The 16998-nt window shown below is 33.7% G+C and overlaps 1 protein-coding gene across 2 annotated transcripts; it reads left to right on the top strand.

Annotated features, from left to right (window-relative positions):
- The first annotated feature begins 122 nt into the window (after positions 1 to 122).
- Positions 123 to 16001, top strand: LOC135835309 (uncharacterized). Of its 2 annotated transcripts, XM_065349497.1 has the most exons (4): positions 123 to 694; positions 6285 to 6452; positions 6569 to 6657; positions 8987 to 16001. In XM_065349497.1, exon 4 carries the CDS (start codon positions 9180 to 9182, stop codon positions 13704 to 13706), a length of 4527 nt encoding a protein of 1508 aa, XP_065205569.1. In that variant the 5' UTR covers positions 123 to 694; positions 6285 to 6452; positions 6569 to 6657; positions 8987 to 9179; the 3' UTR covers positions 13707 to 16001. The 2 variants fall into 2 exon arrangements, with proteins under 2 accessions (XP_065205569.1, XP_065205568.1); XM_065349496.1 differs by having other exon boundaries at positions 6285 to 6657.
- The last annotated feature ends 997 nt before the right edge of the window (positions 16002 to 16998 follow it).

Genomic DNA, 16998 nt, shown 5'->3' with positions numbered 1-16998 from the left:
TTTTATCTGTGAAAGTTTTGGCATTTCAGCCAACTTTTTAAGCTAAATAAACAAACAAAAGTATCATGATATTTATCGATACGTATCATGATATTTTCAGAAGTATCGATACCGTATGCTTTTTACTGAGTCTCTCGAAAGACCCGGTGACCTGCGACGGTGACTTGATAACAGAACATCGCTATATGTCCCTTCTATACTGAAGAGCGCGCCCTGAATTCTCCCTGACAGTGCGTGTTCGATGTATGAAATTAAACAAATTCCCTCGTTTTTCTCTTTGCGGGTTTAACAAGTTTACTGCACTGGAGCTGGACACTACGGGCTGTGATCGCGGTTGTATACCATACGTATGCAGGTGCATGAACAGATCACCTGTTGATCCTCTTTGAGAGATCGATATTTCAATTATTTTATTCAATTCAATACCTTATTTAAAAAAATATTATGTTTAAAGTTAATTACAATATTAATGCACTTTGAGTGAAATTTTTATGTATTAAGCACATTAATCAGCTAAACGTGTACAAGAACTTATACATAAAAAGAGTGTGTTTTGTGTGAAAAATATAAATTTTTTAAAATATAAAAAGATCGTGTTTTGTGAGAAGATTATAAATTTTTTTAAATTTTGTTCCTGTCCGTGGAAGTTTGAAATTTTGTTCCTGTCTGTGGTAGTGTGGCACCTTCGATATGAGTAAGTACCTATCATAATAATTAATAATCCTTTCTAAGGTATACTATTGTAATGAATTTTGGAACCAAAATTTCATCAACTTTTTCCGCGATAAAAACGAATGTATGTACCTATTAGTGATTTACTTAATTGTGACCACTTCGAAAAAAATCGTGGCCTAAAATCTCATTTTCAAATAAAATTGAAAAATCAGCACTCGACTAATTGTGAATTAAAATTTCCCGAGAAAAACAAAATTGCCAGTGATTTTTCTTTCTTCGCCAGTTACCAAAAAATCAGGGCTCGAAATGTCATCTAAGTAATTGAAAAAAAATTGAACAATCAACAAGAACCCTGTGAATGTGGGTTAAAATTTAGCGATAAAAACAATGAATGTTCGTGATTTAATTTTTTGACCACTTCCCAAAAATTTGGGGCCCAAAATCTCATTTGTAGAACAAGAAAAGTGACAAATCAACACTCTACTTGTGAATTAAATTTTCTCGAGAAAAACAAAATTGCCAGTGATTTGTCTTTCTTCGCCAGTTACCAAAAAATCAGGGCTCTAAATTTCATTTAATTAAAAAAAAAAAAAAAAAATTGAACAATCAACACGAAACCTGTGAATGTGCGTTAAAATTTAACGATAAAAACGAAAATACAAGTGATTTTACATTTTTGTCCAATTATATGTACGTATAGAAAAAATGTTTGGCTCAAAAGTTCATAAATTTTTGAAAAACTACTAAGTAAATTGATATGAGATTTATTAATGTGTATACCTTAAAATTTCGAATCAACAAAAATGCTTATATTATCAATACCGTATTTATTTTGTTACAATTGTGATATTTTAGCATGAGTACAATTACACTGGATTCTAAAACGATTTTGTTAAACAAATCGTGGATACGAAATGTTATTCATAGAAAATAGGCTTACGACTAGCTCTGTCTGTAAATGCAATTTACCCAGCGCATTGGACTTGCTTATTTTCGGAATTGGGGGCCAAATGTGGCAGATTTTGGGTCCGTAAATCATGCGTGGGAAGTATGGGGAAATCGAATTTGTGGGTAGTGTTGGTTATCGTAGATAAGAAATATTCAATTTCTATTTTCACCCCCAGGCGTTTGTTTTAGGCTCACCCCCGGTAGGATCTCAATTGTACACCCCTTGATCAAAATGTTGAAAGCGATTATGATTGATTCTCTTTCTCGGCTCTTTTTTCCTCTCCTCCTCTCTTTTCCGAGGTACCACCTCCCACTATTAGAAACGTGCGTATCGTCTTTCCTATGGGTTAAGTATACGAAAACAAATTTCCCAATAAAAAATATTCTATAGAGTAACAACATTTTGTCTATAATTTAATTTCAGTTCGTACAAAATGTTCATTTGACGCAACCGTTTTCCATCAAAATCGAAAAATTTATCTCAAATTCAAAAAAGTTATTGAAATTCTTGTTCTCTCGGTTTTTACGAAAGGTTTTAAAAGTATGTAGAACAAAATTTATCATAGGTAACAAAATGTTTTTGTATACATATGTACTTACCGACAATTTTTCTTGCTCTACCCTCTAGGCCTACCGCATCCAAGTAAACCCAGCCTTATCCCCCTCTCTAAAAAAATTGAATACAAATCTTGTTTTTATCAAAAAAATTTTAAAAAAGGGTTGTTTCTTTTCAGGCGATAAAATTTTATAGCAAATTTTCATCAATTTGTTTTCGTCTCCCATTCTCAAATTCGAAGGTATAGGTACCTAATCGTTTCGAAAAAAACTTCATTTTTTGTAGTGCGTGAGTGATGATTTAATTCCATTTTTTTTTTCAAATTTCAACTTCTCGCGTGTATAGATAAATTCTAGAAATTTGTCCGTGAAACTTGTCTCAGTTGTTTAACATTTTAAAATGTCAATAATTTTTCAAAACATGTACCTATATTCTTTCAAATTTGAACAACTATTTTTTTTAAATTTCTTTGATGGAAACAATAATTTTTATTTTCTATTTTTTTTTTTTTTTTGGAAGGGGTGGCTGATTGTGAGTCCACATGGATGCGGTAGGGAGAAAAAAATTGCCGGTATACGACACGTTCGAACAAGAACTTTATTCTGAAATACATTTTATCACCTAAGATAAAATTTGCTCTACATACCTATTTCCAAAACCTTTCGTAAAAAGCAAGAAAGCAAGAATTTTAATTATTTTTTGAATTTCCCAACGGTTGCGTCAAATGAAAATTTGATACGAACCGAAATTATAGACAAAAATGTTATTCAGGAATATTTTTTATTGGAATTTTTTTTTGTATGTAAGTATAAGCCATAGGAAATACGATACGCATATTTCTAATATTGAGTGGAGGTACCTCGGAAAAGGGTGGAGGAGATGAAAAATGGGCATCGTGGTAAAATTTTTTTGTAATAGTCCAGAATGAGAATCAATCATAAAATCGCTTTCAACAACTTGATCGAGAGGTGTATAATTTAGATCCTATTACTTACTCTCTAAATTTGAAACAGTGAAATTTCACTGCTTAGCAGTCACGACATTTTGGCTTCTTAAAAGCAGTAGTTTTTTACTGCAAAACAGTGAAAAATCAACTAAATTGGTCAGTAAAAATCATTTTTACTGATTAATTCAGTAAATTTTTTACTGTTTTGCAGTAAAAAACTACTGCTTTTAAGAAGCCAAAATGTCGTGACTGCTAAGCAGTGAAATTTCACTGTTTCAAATTTAGAGAGTACCAACTATTTCTTCAATTTTTCATTACAGTTTCACATGTACTTAAGTATTATCTCTTCACACTAGGTAGGTGCTGAGTAGTGCAGTTTCAAATCTGACTTCATATTCGTCATTAGCAGGGTCGTTTCATATGAAAACGGTACCCATATTGACGATTTAGGATTTACCTATGCCTTCATTAGAGTACATAAAATTTCACCCAAAAGAGTAAATTTCTCGTATTTTAATGAATTTCCTTTGTAAGTCTAAATTTTTAAAAGGCGTGAGCCTGAAATAAGCGCCTGAGGGTGGGGAAATTGCATATTTCTTATCTACGATACCAACACTACCCAAGAATTTTATTTTTCCACACTTCCCGCGGATGATTTACGGACCCAAAATCTGTCCCATTTGACTCCCAATTTCGAAAATAAACGAGCTCAGCGCGCTGGATAAATTGCATTTTTAGCCAGAGCTCCTCTGTTCTCCTATTTTCCATGTAAAATATTTCACTTCCCCAATTTTTTTTACTGAATGATATTTTTGAGGGTTAGAATCCAGGCTGACTCAATTAAAATACACCTAATAAGGATTTTTCGCGAAATTTCAACTTATTGATAAGTCGCATACTAATTTAGCAATTTTTTAAATTTAAACCTTGTTAAGACTTTTCAAAACTGATGAAAAAATTAAATAAAATGAATTTTATTTCTTCCCTCCCGCGAAGTTTAAATTCACATTGGTTTATAGGTTGCGTGTTGATACTTTCAAAATTGTTTTATGTTGCGCCCTAATTTATTTTGAAATGGCCCAGAAGTTGAATCACTGAAAATTTAATTTTTTTTCTCGCGAAAACTGCCCACGGTTTTCAGTTTTTACTAGGGACTAGCGAAGATATTTTGCTAAGGTGGGGGGGGGGAGAACAAAAACATTTAACTCCCAACTGATTTTACTAAAAATTTCCAACTGATTCGACTGAAAATTTCCAAGTTTGATGAAAAAAGTGGGTGTTTTAGATACACGTAGTGAGGGGGCGGGGTTGTATCAGGACATTTTGCCGACAATAATCAAAATTTTAACGTGCTGAACATGAAGCCATCAAAAAATTTTGAAAAGCTAATTCAGAAAAAAATGGAAAATTCGAATTTTTCATGTACTTACTTTGAGTAGGTATTATGAGTATTTCTGAAATTTTTCTGCTAAATTTTCATATTCTTGAAATTTTTAAAAGCAGTATTTTGACAGGCCCAAACGAAGTGATAAAATTAGAAACCCGCAATTATTTTGGTCCCTGCTGGCAGCTTCCTCATGAGGCGGGGGGGGGGCTTCCATTATTTTCACATTGTCTCGAGGTACTCAACTTCAGCAGCGCATTCTTTCAAAGCTACGATACTTTGATCAAAACTGAATTCGCATTTCAAAAGGGCATTGCATTCTAAATTTTTTGAGCGTTTAGAAATTTTCAACAGTTGAAAGTTGAACTTTCAAATTGTAAGTTCAATTTAAAATGGCTCTGTAAGTGGGAGCTACCATTTAAAATTCTGAAAAAATTTCCATAGATGTACCTTTTGATGCTTTTTCGAAGTATTCAATTTTCGAGATGGGATCTTTCAATGGTGGGGAGCACCCCCTCCACCCAAATTTGGGCGAAACTTTCAAAAAGAAATCTGGTGCATGTGATATATCGAATTGTATGTTTTTGGCAACGCTAAACACGAATATGAAGTCATATTTTTTGTTGGGCCCCAGCCACGACCCCCAGCACCTCCTCAAATGGGGTGAAAGTTCAAAAAATGGTTTTATTTGTGCGACACATGAAATAGTATGTTTTGGTGATGGTGACGCTGAACACGAATATGACGTCACATTTTTGATTGGATGGGTAGATATTTTAAACAAAAATTGAGCGAAATCGAAAGACATGACTCAAAAACGTTGGTCGAATTGACATGAAATTATACCCGTACAAAAGAACCAAATTGACCTGAGCGATGCGACAACATCAAATTTATTATAGAAATTCGTTTTTTCTGATCTAAAATTTTTAAAAATTTTATCAGCAGTTTCTTGAAATTTTAAGCGTGAAAAAAACTAAAAAGAGAACCGAATTGGCCGGAGCGCAGCGAGAGCAAAAGCTTTGAAAAATTGGTACATATTTCGGAAAGTAGAAAAACATCAAATTTAACTTGAAAATTCTTTTTTTCAGATCTCAACATTTTAAAAAGTGTATCAATAGGTAGTTTTTTGAAATTTTAAGCATCAAAAAGAAAAGCAACTCGGACAAAAGCCTTTCAAAATTTGTAATTTCAAAAAGCAAAACAGCAGTAACCTTATTTTGATGCGAAAAATAATAACAATTTAGCCTAAGCAAAGCGAGGGGAAAAGCTTTTGAAAAAAAATGAAAATTTTGAGAATAGATCAGTGATTTTGACGAAAAATTAAAATATATATATTATATAGTGATTGCCTAGATAAATCAACATAAGATACCTAACTGTAAAAAATTTGAATTTTTGAAATACTCTGAAAGTAAAATATTGTTGGATTGGAATTTTTGTACATATTTTCCCAACTTTCTTAAATTTCTCACTATTTTCCAACTGTTCCCAACTTTCACAGAACCCAGGGGGCAGTCTGTCCTCTAGCCCCTCTCCCTTTGCTTCGTGCCTGGTTTCTATACAGCACTGCTTCTGGTTTATAGTTTGCACTGTAAACTGCAGCAAGTAGAGAGAAAAAATATGTAAAAATGTAAAATTTTAAGCTCCGTGAAAGAAGTGGTATTCAGCATTGTCCTGCACATTAAAAATTGTTAGGCTCCAATTTTTTTTTAAATTTTTCTTAAGTTAATTGTACTTACGAGTACTTAGGCCGTGTTTTTTTTTTTTTACAGATCTATTGTTGGGTGACTCGCAATTAAAGTTTGTAAGCTTCATTCCATCTTATATTTCAAAATGCTGGAAAAGTGGAATGAAGCTAAACACCATTCCAGAAGAATTTTGGGCGTCGCTCCCCAATTATGACACTGTTGTCATACATTTAGGGACAAATCACATACCATGTAAGTTTGATTCTCCTGATTCGGTGCAACGAAAGTATATGGGACTTATTCGGAGAATCCGGAAAATCAATACAAATAGCTGTATTGTTATATCCGGAATCATTCCTCGTTCTCAGAACCACTACAAGGAAACGGATTGGGACAACCTCAATAAGAAAGCGGCTAATACCAATTGTCTACTGAAAGATATCGCAGACAGCGAGAGGTACGCATTATTTAAGTATTTTTTTTACACGAATTGCAAATTTTTCAATTTTAAGCACGTTGTAGTTACATAGGTAATAGGTATCTATTCTAAACAGCCAACTAACACATACTTACCTACGCAATTGAATTTACCCATGGTATCCCTTTCTTACACAAAGTCTAAACTACCTATCACAACTTACAAGTACAATGGCCTTATACATAAATTTTAAAAACAAATTAAACTAAAAATATTTTCAATATTATGTAGACACAAGGCACCTACTCATAATGTGGCGAGATGCCGAATATTTAAAATTTAATTCTGAACGTCAGTAGCCCAAAAATTGAAATTTTAGTTTGAAAAAAAATGTCGAAAAGTGATGGGATTTTGGAACGTATGTGGTGCCAATTTTTTCGTCATCATTGCCAACTTCAAAAAATCAAAAAAATTTGTTTTTTGGTGATTTTTCTCGATTTTTTGAAATTTAAAGTATTGGCACCACTGCAGCGATCCAAAATATTTCCTCACAAGGGAACCTCTTGAGGTGTAACAATCCGACTTGAACGGGACCGCGATTTTTGGAAAGAGCGTAGTCTAAAACCCCCAAAACCAAATTTTCAGCTGCCTAACTTCATTTTTCGATTTTTGAAAATTCAAAATTGACTGTTTTTGGCGATTTATGTTTTTCTAAAAAAAGTACTTACGTACTTAATGAGTAAAAATGATCAAATTAAGTTCCAAAACTAATATTAATCTCCCGAATTCAAATTTTACCATTTCCAGCCATTCTGGAGCCTCCAGCGCGAGGTTTCAATTTATCCAGAATTTTGAATTTGCTCCAGAAGGCGTGCATATGAAGTTGGGCAGCTAAAAATCGAGTTGTATATTACACTCGACCTGTTTAACGAGTTTATCTACATTTGAGCCGATTTTGAAAGTGAAATCTCAGAAGTGGTTTTTTGACCAGCTTTTTTCAAAATTGAAAAACCCAAAAAATCAAAGGATAACAGTTTGTGAGGAAGTTTTCGAAATTTGCGCGAATCGCTGTATTTTGTCCAAAACTAACGCCCAAAAACCAAATTTCTCAATTTCCAGGTGTTCTGGAGCCTCCAGTGCGATTTTCCAAATTTCTCCAGAATTTTGAATTTGCTCCAAAAGGCGTGAATATGAAATTGGGCAGCTAAAAATCGAGTTGTATATTACACTCGACCTATTTAACGAGTTTATCATTTTCTAGCAATGTTTTCTGGATGAATTTTTGACTCCTAGGTGCGCCGTGGTGAAAAATTGGAAAAATGTGTCATAAAGGGGGTAAAATGGGAATTTTGGGAGAAATAACTATTCATGAGTAGGGTGTCGTTTTCGCATGATTCGATACCGCTGGACACGAATATGTTGTCAGATTGTCTGCCACACTCATCTACCCCCCTCCAGAGCCTTCACACCGAACTCAATTTTTACAATTTTTAAAATAAATTTGCTGTGTTGATATTCATGTCGTTTTCATATGATCCGAACCCCCTGAGCACAAATATTGCGTCAGATTTTGTTTTACACTTACACAGCCCTGCCAGAGCCTCAGCTCCCTCCTCAATTTTCATTATTCTTGAAATACAACTACTTTTACATCATTGGCGTCGTTTTCATATGAACCAAACCTCCTGAATACGAATATGACGTCAGATTTCGTTTTACTGTCACCCAGCCCCTCCGGGACCTCGGGTTTGTCCTAAATTTTCACCATTTTCGAAATTTGAAACAAAAATTGAGGGAAAAATACCAATTATATGTAGTACTCATGCAGATATATTTTTGAAAGAAATAAAGTTTTGCGTACCATAATTAGGTATTACGTTCGGAGGTATGGCAGTTTCAAATTTCTTTATCAATATCTCCAAACGGGGGGGGGGCAGTAATTCTGAACAAATTCACGTTGCTACGACTCGTCATATATTTTGGGTGAATTTAAAAATGTTTAATTCAAAAATTGTTGAAGTGTGATTTTTTTCCCGCAAAAAACGTATATTCGTCATTTTGGGCAAGAGGGGAGGGGGATTTTTTGGCTCTGTAACATTTTTTTAAAGGTATATTACCCAACAATGAATGTTTCATAAAAATTTCAAAAATTCGAGGACAGAGGGCATTTTACCTATTTTACCTGGAAATACTCTTGGCACACTACTCGTATGTCTCTTGAATTTTTTTACGGTTAATCGCGCATGGGTATTTTGGACTTGATTAAATTCCTAATGTTCTTCTTTTCATCGGAATTGTAGCTGTTTAATTAAAAATTAGATATGAAATACATTCTTGATTTGATTTATTTTCCATTTTTGTTCCTCAGGAATGTATTTTTCCTGAACAATTGGGCTTCGTTCACATTGCCGAATGGTGATCCAAATGGACAGCTGTTATCCATAGATGGCCTTCACCTTTCGCATCCCGGAGTTCAGGTCTTAGAAGAAAACATAAAGGAAGTATTGTTACATTCGGGTACATTAATCAATAAGCATGATGAAGTTGTAAATAACACCAGCATGCATTTTTTCAAGAAAATTTATGAAAATGATGTTAACAGGAGCAGCAGCAAAAGTGAAAATGAAATCAGAGGTGAAAGAGGTACTGCTGATGTAAAAAGTGAACAGAGAATTACAGACGAGAAGCATTTTGGAACTGGGTGTAGTGGCGATGGAAAGGGAACTGAGGATGTTGGAGGTATGCGAGGTGACGATGTAAGTGAAAATGGAAATAGAGGTGTTGAAGGCGTATGCCTGAGTAGTGAGAGACGTGTGAGTACAAGAGGTAGCAGCAATGGTAAAAAAAGTGAAAGAAAAAAGGGTGACAAAGAAGTCGTAAGTGAAAGTGGAAACAGAGGTGTTGAAGGTGTATGTGTTGGTAGCGAGAGACATACGAGTACAAGAAGTAGCAGCAATGGTAAAAAAAGTGAAAGAAAAAAGGGTGGCAAAGAGGTCGTAAGTGAAAGTGGAAAGAGAGGTGTTGAAGGTGTATGCGTGGGTAGTGAGAATATGAGTACAAGAGGTCACAGCAATGGTAAAAAAAGTGAAAGAAAAATGGGTGGTGGTGAGGTCAGAGGCACACAAGGAAGTGGCAGAGGTCAGGAGAGTAGCAGAGAGAAGCGTGCACATGAGAGTGGTAAAAGTTCACAAGGGGAAGATATTATACGTGAGAAATGCGGCAAAAAAAGGAGAAGACGAGATTGTGATAATAGTGGTACTGAAAGGAAGGGTAGTGGAGAGAAGTATATTGGTGAGAGGAGGAAAGGTGCACAAGGAAGCTGTGGTAAAATTAGATTTATCAAAGGAAAGCGAAAACAAGGTGGAGGTGGTAGTTCTCAGATTAGTCATGAAAAAAGTGAGATAAGACCATGTAACAGTAAATGCTATGTGTATTCTGCTGGGGGAATTAATGGTGGTGTTGGTGGAGCTTGTAATGAGACTGGTGTCAGTGGTGTCTGTGAAAAAAAAACGACTCTAGCAGCATCTGACTCAAAAGAGCATAATAATACATCAATAAAATCTCCCCCTAAAAAAATGTACCCTAAAAAATGTAAAAATTGCGATAAATTGATTACCACTAAAGGAAACGCTTATAAGCATAAAAAAAAGTGTCCTTTGGAGCCAAATAATTTGCTTGGTCCTAAAACAACTGCTAAAAATGATAGTAATGTCAGCATTGGCAGTAATAAGATTAAAACTACACAAAAAATTTACCCTAAAAATTGTGAAAATTGTGATAAATTGATTACTACTAAAGAAAACGCTTATAAGCATAAAAAAAAGTGTCCTTTGGAGCCAAATAATTTGCTTAGTCCTAAAACTGATGCTAAAGATATAATTAATTGTGTTGTTGATCTAAGTGAATCCCCCATTTACAAAAAATCTGAGTCGAATCCCAGCATTAAAAAAACAATGTATCCCAAACTTTGTGACTTTTGTGGAAAAAACATGCTAAACCGTAAAGCAAATTATATCCATAACAAAAGATATTGTCCCAAAATTAAGCGTACATTGGAAGCAGTTTATAAAGATCACTGCTACCATACAAAAATAATGAGGCGATGTCCGGATTGTCGTGTTGTTTATTCCTCTCAAAGATCTTTTACAAAACATTTCAAAATTTGTAATAAAAATCAAATTAAAACAAATCTGCCCTGCTTAAAGCATGGGTGCATTTCTAAATTTAAAACTTACTCCTCATTACTTAAGCATTTAAATAGAGATCATTTGGTTGAAAATGACATCATATCTCTTTCATTTTCGAATATTTCGGAATTCAACAATTGGAAAGATGATGAGCAAGTAGACACCTATATGTATGCCATTAATAGGAGTGCAAAATTTCACAAAAATAAAAAATATATTTATTATGCCTGTCAGTTCGATGCTGCTAGGTTCTATACGCCTTTTAAATGTAAAACAAGTAGGCGTAAAAAAGTGGGCTATGTGCCACATGCTTTTTGCCCATCTCGTATGTTTGTGCATGTAACTAAAGATAACGTGCAGGTGAGATATGTGAAAACTCATCATAATCATAAAGTATCATTCGAAAATGTTAAATGGAATCGTTTTCCTAGAAAATTCAAAAGAAAAATAAAGCTATATTTAGCACGTGGGATGGATCCAAAGAAAATTTTGAAATATTGCCAAGAAAATCAGGGTGAAAAAGAATCATATGAGGGTAAAAAGAAACACACAATATTTGCAACTTCAAAGCAGATTAGTTCTTGGTCATATGAATTGAAAAAGTCACAAAGCTTGCATACTGATGATGCAACTGCTGTAGCGTACTGGGTGCACAAAAATAAAGAAAAAGTTTTAGTATATAAACCTCAAGGCCTTCAAACAAATATAGGGAACCGTGATCTGGATGAAACTGCTGATGCAAATACTTTATTTGCATTGGGTATTCAAAGGGATAGACAATATTTGCAATTAAAGGAGGGAAGTGGGGATAGAGTTTTGTGCATTGATGCTACTCATTGCACAAATCAATATAAATTTTATTTGGTAAATTTGGTAATTTCTGATTGTTTTGGAAGAGGGTATCCTGTAGGGCACTTTATTACAAATTCGATGACCTATGAAGTGCTGAGATCCCTTTTCTCAAATATTATGACTCAACATCCAGATCTCTCAGTTTCCTATATTATGACAGACGATGATCCAGCATTATATAAAGCTGCCATGGATGTTTTTGGGAAGGGAAACAAGAAGCTCAGACATTTGTTATGTAAATGGCACATAGAACGAGCTTGGACAAAACAACTGGGGGTCAAAATTAAAAATCAAATTGTGAGAGAGCTGGTATACAAAGATTTGAAAAAATTATTGCTTCTCCGGAGAAGAGATCAGTTTAAGAAATTTCAAAAATCGTTTATTGAAAAATACTCCCAAAGTAGACACACAAAAGCATTTGCAGAATACTACGAGAAATATTATTCAAATGAAGAGAGAGTGAAAAAATGGGCCTTTTGTTACAGAACTTTTTGGCACTTTAAAACTGATACTAATATGTTAGTTGAAGCTTATCATAATGAATTAAAAACACACTGGTTTAAACGCTGTCCAAACAGACGATTAGATGATTTGCTGGATACACTGCTTGCTATTGAGGCAAATAAATACCTGCAAAATTTTTACAAAAAGGAAGTGGGTATGCCAACAATCTATGATAAGCTGGGTGATGATAATACTCATAATTTAGGAGTTGAAATTTCAGATAGTGATGTCATTACTATGATTAATGAGTTTTCATGGAAAATTCGTTCACAGCGTGACTGTAGTGTTTTTTATGAAGTTGAGAAACTTCGAAATCAATGTTCTATTCCTGATCATTGTTCTATAAAGTGTACTCGTGTTCCTTGCAATGATTTATGTGCCCATTTGTATCAATGTAGTTGTCCCCATATTTGTGGTCTATGTAAGCACATTCACAAGATTCATATTTTTTCAAAAGATTCTTCTCGAAATTTCCATGCTGGTTTGAGTAATTTTAAAATTGAACATTTTCGAGAAAGGAGGACTTGCGATGAAAATATTCGAGTTGAAAATACAGCGAATAAGACTTTCACTGAAATGCAACGTTTAACTCTACATATGGATGTTTTGGAAAAACTAGATGTTCTTGATCAGCAACAAGTGTATAAAAATTTAAGAATTGCTAACGATATTATTGACGCTTCTAAATCTTCAGATGTAATTTCTCCTCCAAAGCTTACTGTACCTTCCAAAATCTCTCCCAATTCAAAATTGCAAACACAAAATGCCCAACTTCATCAAACTGTAAAAAATCGTAAAATACCACGCAAGAAATTACAATATTCAGGTTCCTTTCCATCAACATTTACACCAGCAATTCATAGTGAAAATGAACTCACTAAAACTATCTTCAATGTAGGCCCTTATAATATATCCTTACTTTATTTGAAATCCATAGAAAATGATCTACCACCTGCAGAACGTAATTTGTGTGAAGAACATGATGAGGATTTTCGAGTAGGTTGGTTGTTCGACAGCATCATTGATGCCTATTTGAGTATACTGTGCTCTCCACATCCCTATGTGCATGTCTTGGATACAGCATTTTATAATTATCTGCGTGAAAATGAAGGCAATGTATCCGAAAAAAGTTGGGCTTTTCTTGACAATCGTGCTTTGCAAAAATTATTTATGCCTTTCAATTTGAATGGCAATCATTGGGCACTTCTTGTTTTTTACATTAATGTTTTGAAAAGGGATATAGCAATTTTATTGTTTGATTCGAATAATGCCGATAATGTTAATGATTCATCAATAAAATATATTGTAGGTTTGTGGAAAGAAATTTTAAAGCGAAAATTTCCTTCCTTCAAAATTAGGGATCTAATTCAACCTAAACATGCCTTACAAAAAGATGGTAAAAGCTGTGGTGTATATGTTTGTTATTTTGTGAAACAGTTGCTTAATAACAATTCTGTTTCAGATGAATTTTCAACAGTAGAACTTCGAGAACAAATCTACAGAACCATTGTTGAAAGTCAATTGAATGACGATGAAGAAGCCTAATCTCACAAGATAGCCCCCCACGATGATAATCTCTGATTGGAATGAAAGTTGAAGTTGTGAAAAGAGGATCTCAAAAAAAAAGTCCTCCAATCATTAGCTGCTCAAAACGACTCAATTTTTGGTGAATGTTTGAAGTTTTGTTTTTGTTGCAAAATTCTATAATTTATTTCGTTATCAGATTTATATTTTGTTATTATTTCGTGATTTGTTATCGTTTATTCTTAAATTTTAAAAAAATACAATAAGCACCACAATTCCTCCTGTGGTTGTAAAAATTGTAAATATTTAGCTAAACTTATAAATACCTATGTATGTACATATTATTCAGCCACATTACATCCAAAGGAGAAGTCTCAAAATAAGGCCATTTTTTGACACCTGAAAATTATCGACTCGATCGACCACTCTTGAAATGTTGTAAAAAAATTACCCAAATACGAAAATGGCCATTTCTTTCGGCTCTAGGAGTTCCCAAAGTTGTGAATAAAAATAAAAAATTATTTTAGGAACCATTGAGTATTTTTCTCAGAAACTTTTTCAACGTAAAATATCTGTTTGAATTCGATAAACGTTATGCTAGGTAATTTTCCTTCTATCGACCTTAGGGCGGCAGAAATGGGAGGGGGGGTTAATTTTTGGAAAATTTTGGAACCACCATTTTGAACCTACCCCTTTGAATCCTGCTAAAAAGCTTTTTACAGTTTATTAGTACCTGAAAGACTTTCATTTTACCAACTTTGAGCTCAAAAAAATTTTCCCCTGGAACTCAAAAATCCGATTTTCCAATTTTTCCTGTAAGTTTCATACTTATAATAATTGAGCTTTTTTGAGTAAAATTCTGAAGACGTGAATTTAACGATTTTTTTTTTCAACGAACTCAATTTTTAAAATTAGACCCAAAAAAGCTCAATTATGAAAGTTACAGGAAAAATTAAATGAAAAATTATCGAGCACTTGCTGGTGTGTTTCAAATGCAAATTACACTAGGTAGGGAACTTTTTTCGACTTCTTTTTTGTGTTTGGGTTGAAAATGGGCTTAATCAATAGTTTTATTAGTTTTGACCCTAAAACAAAAAACAGAGTGAGTTTTTTAAAATTTGAGTTGTTTTTGTGGTCAGGAGAGATAGTCAAAGTTGCAAAATTAAAAATGACAGTTTTCGCCCTATTTCAAGCATTTGTAGTGACATCCGTATTGTTTTGCGAAAAAAACCAAGGTCATTTTCGAATTCTACGCACTTTTTAAAGTAAACCATTTTCCCCGATTTTTGATTTTCCAAGTTTCAAGCGCATAAGACTAATTTTTCTAAATATGATAAATTCAATTTGAACTTTAGGTGAACTCAGTTCTGCGCCAGGAGTCGATTACGTGGTGGACTAACTTCAGCGTCGCGCGCTTTGAGTTTTAAATTATTATACAAATAAAAATCTTCCGTATACGCTTGAAATTTGAAAAATCAAAAATCGGAGAAAGTACCTAGTTTACTTAAAAAAGTGCGTAGAATTTGAAAATGACCTTTTTTTCGCAAAACAATACTGATGTCGCTACAAACTCTTGAAGCAGGGCAACTTTGATCATCTCAACTAACCACAAAAACAACTCAAATTTAAAAAACTCGCTCTGTTCTTTGTTTTAGGGTCCAAAGTATCGATTAAGTTATTTTCAACCGGAACACAAATATGCAGTTGCCTGGTGTTATTCAATTTATCTGAGAACATATGCATGGATTTTTGAGTGGGTACCAGCGGAAAATTTTATCGAGCTGGAAATTTGGTAGGATAGAGGTCTTTCACATTCTAATGTACTGTAAAAATCTTTTTAGCAGGGTTCAAAGGGGTCAGTTCAAAATATGGTGGTTCTAAAATTTTCCAAGAATCTAAACTCTCCAATTTCTGTCCCGAGAGTTGAAAATAGGTAAATCACCTTCCATAACATTTATCGAGTTCAAACAGGTATTACACTAAAAAAGGTTTTGAAAATAATACTCAGTGGTTCCTAACATTATTTTTTCATTCACAACTTTGGTTACCCCAGGAGCCCCAAAAATGGTCATTTCGAATTTGGGACATTTATTACAACATTTCAAGAATGGCTAAAGAATATCGAGACTCCTCGTTTGTACACTTTTTTCGATAGAAAAATATTTACTAACAAGTTCATTCACCTTATGTTATTAGTTATTACAGCTATGATGTTTGTTATTCTTTTGATTTGAAGTTATAGAACCCATGTTCATTTTTGTTAAATATTTTATATATTTTAATTCTTAATAAAGTTACCTTTTTTGTTTTTGTAAACGATTTTTTTCTACATGGTAGTACAGCAGTTTTTGATTTTTTAAGAGAATTTTTTTTCACAATTTTTCATGCTAATGTACCATAATGATTCATTGATTTGATGGTGCAAAACTGATCCGAAGCAATCGGACGAATAACAGTTACACTGGTGATCTTTCGGATCACAAAGACAAAATCCCCGGTGAACGCGATATTTACAATCGACAATGCTTAATTCAACCCTGCTGAATTCAAAAAAATCATTATTTTCAGGATCTGACGTGTAGGAGTGTCTCAAATTTGAGATTTTCCTACTAAGGATTTGAAGTTTTTTCTCAACAATCCCAAAAAAATACAGATTTTTTGACTTACATAGGTATTATGTTTTACCTTTGTTCGGACGAGGTTTTGGAGACGATTTCAAATACTACGGATCAAGTATGATAAGTATATTGGTTGTTTGGAACTCATTGCAGCCATCAATTAGCACTTTCTCTTGGTTGAATAATCGGATGATGCATACTGAATTAGGTACAAATTCCCATGTCCTTAAACTTTGATGCGGCTTCAATTTTTTTTTTTTTTGGTAAAATTTAAATGAGTGAAATGGAATAGAGGTGTGTAAAGGTATTAAATTTAGACGTGAAATCGATTTATATATCGAAATCATATTTTTGGGGGACGTTGGTTTCAAATATGTGGTCAATTTTACAATTGAGCAAACCGGGAAGAGGGAGCTTTTCATCACGATTTCACCGCTTTTTATTTCCCTCTGCCACTCCCTCCGCATTATTTGCGTACCTATATTTTACAACGTACCTACTCGTATTTGAAACCCACGTCACGAAAACCATAATAACATCGATGTGCATATTAATTTTAGGTCAAATTTCATGTCTGCGCGCCATCAGGTTAGAAATGTTTCTTAATTTTACGATTTGAGCAAATAGAGAAGACTGAAAGTCCTGTTTGGCACATTTGAGTCATTGAGTCTTTTTTCAACTCCTAGTCTCAGTCG

Source organism: Planococcus citri, chromosome 2, assembly GCF_950023065.1.
Source record: "Planococcus citri chromosome 2, ihPlaCitr1.1, whole genome shotgun sequence".
Classification (NCBI taxonomy): Eukaryota; Metazoa; Arthropoda; class Insecta; order Hemiptera; family Pseudococcidae; genus Planococcus; species Planococcus citri.
Note: the sequence above shows the minus strand (reverse complement) of the source record. Positions and strands in the feature narration are given on the sequence as shown.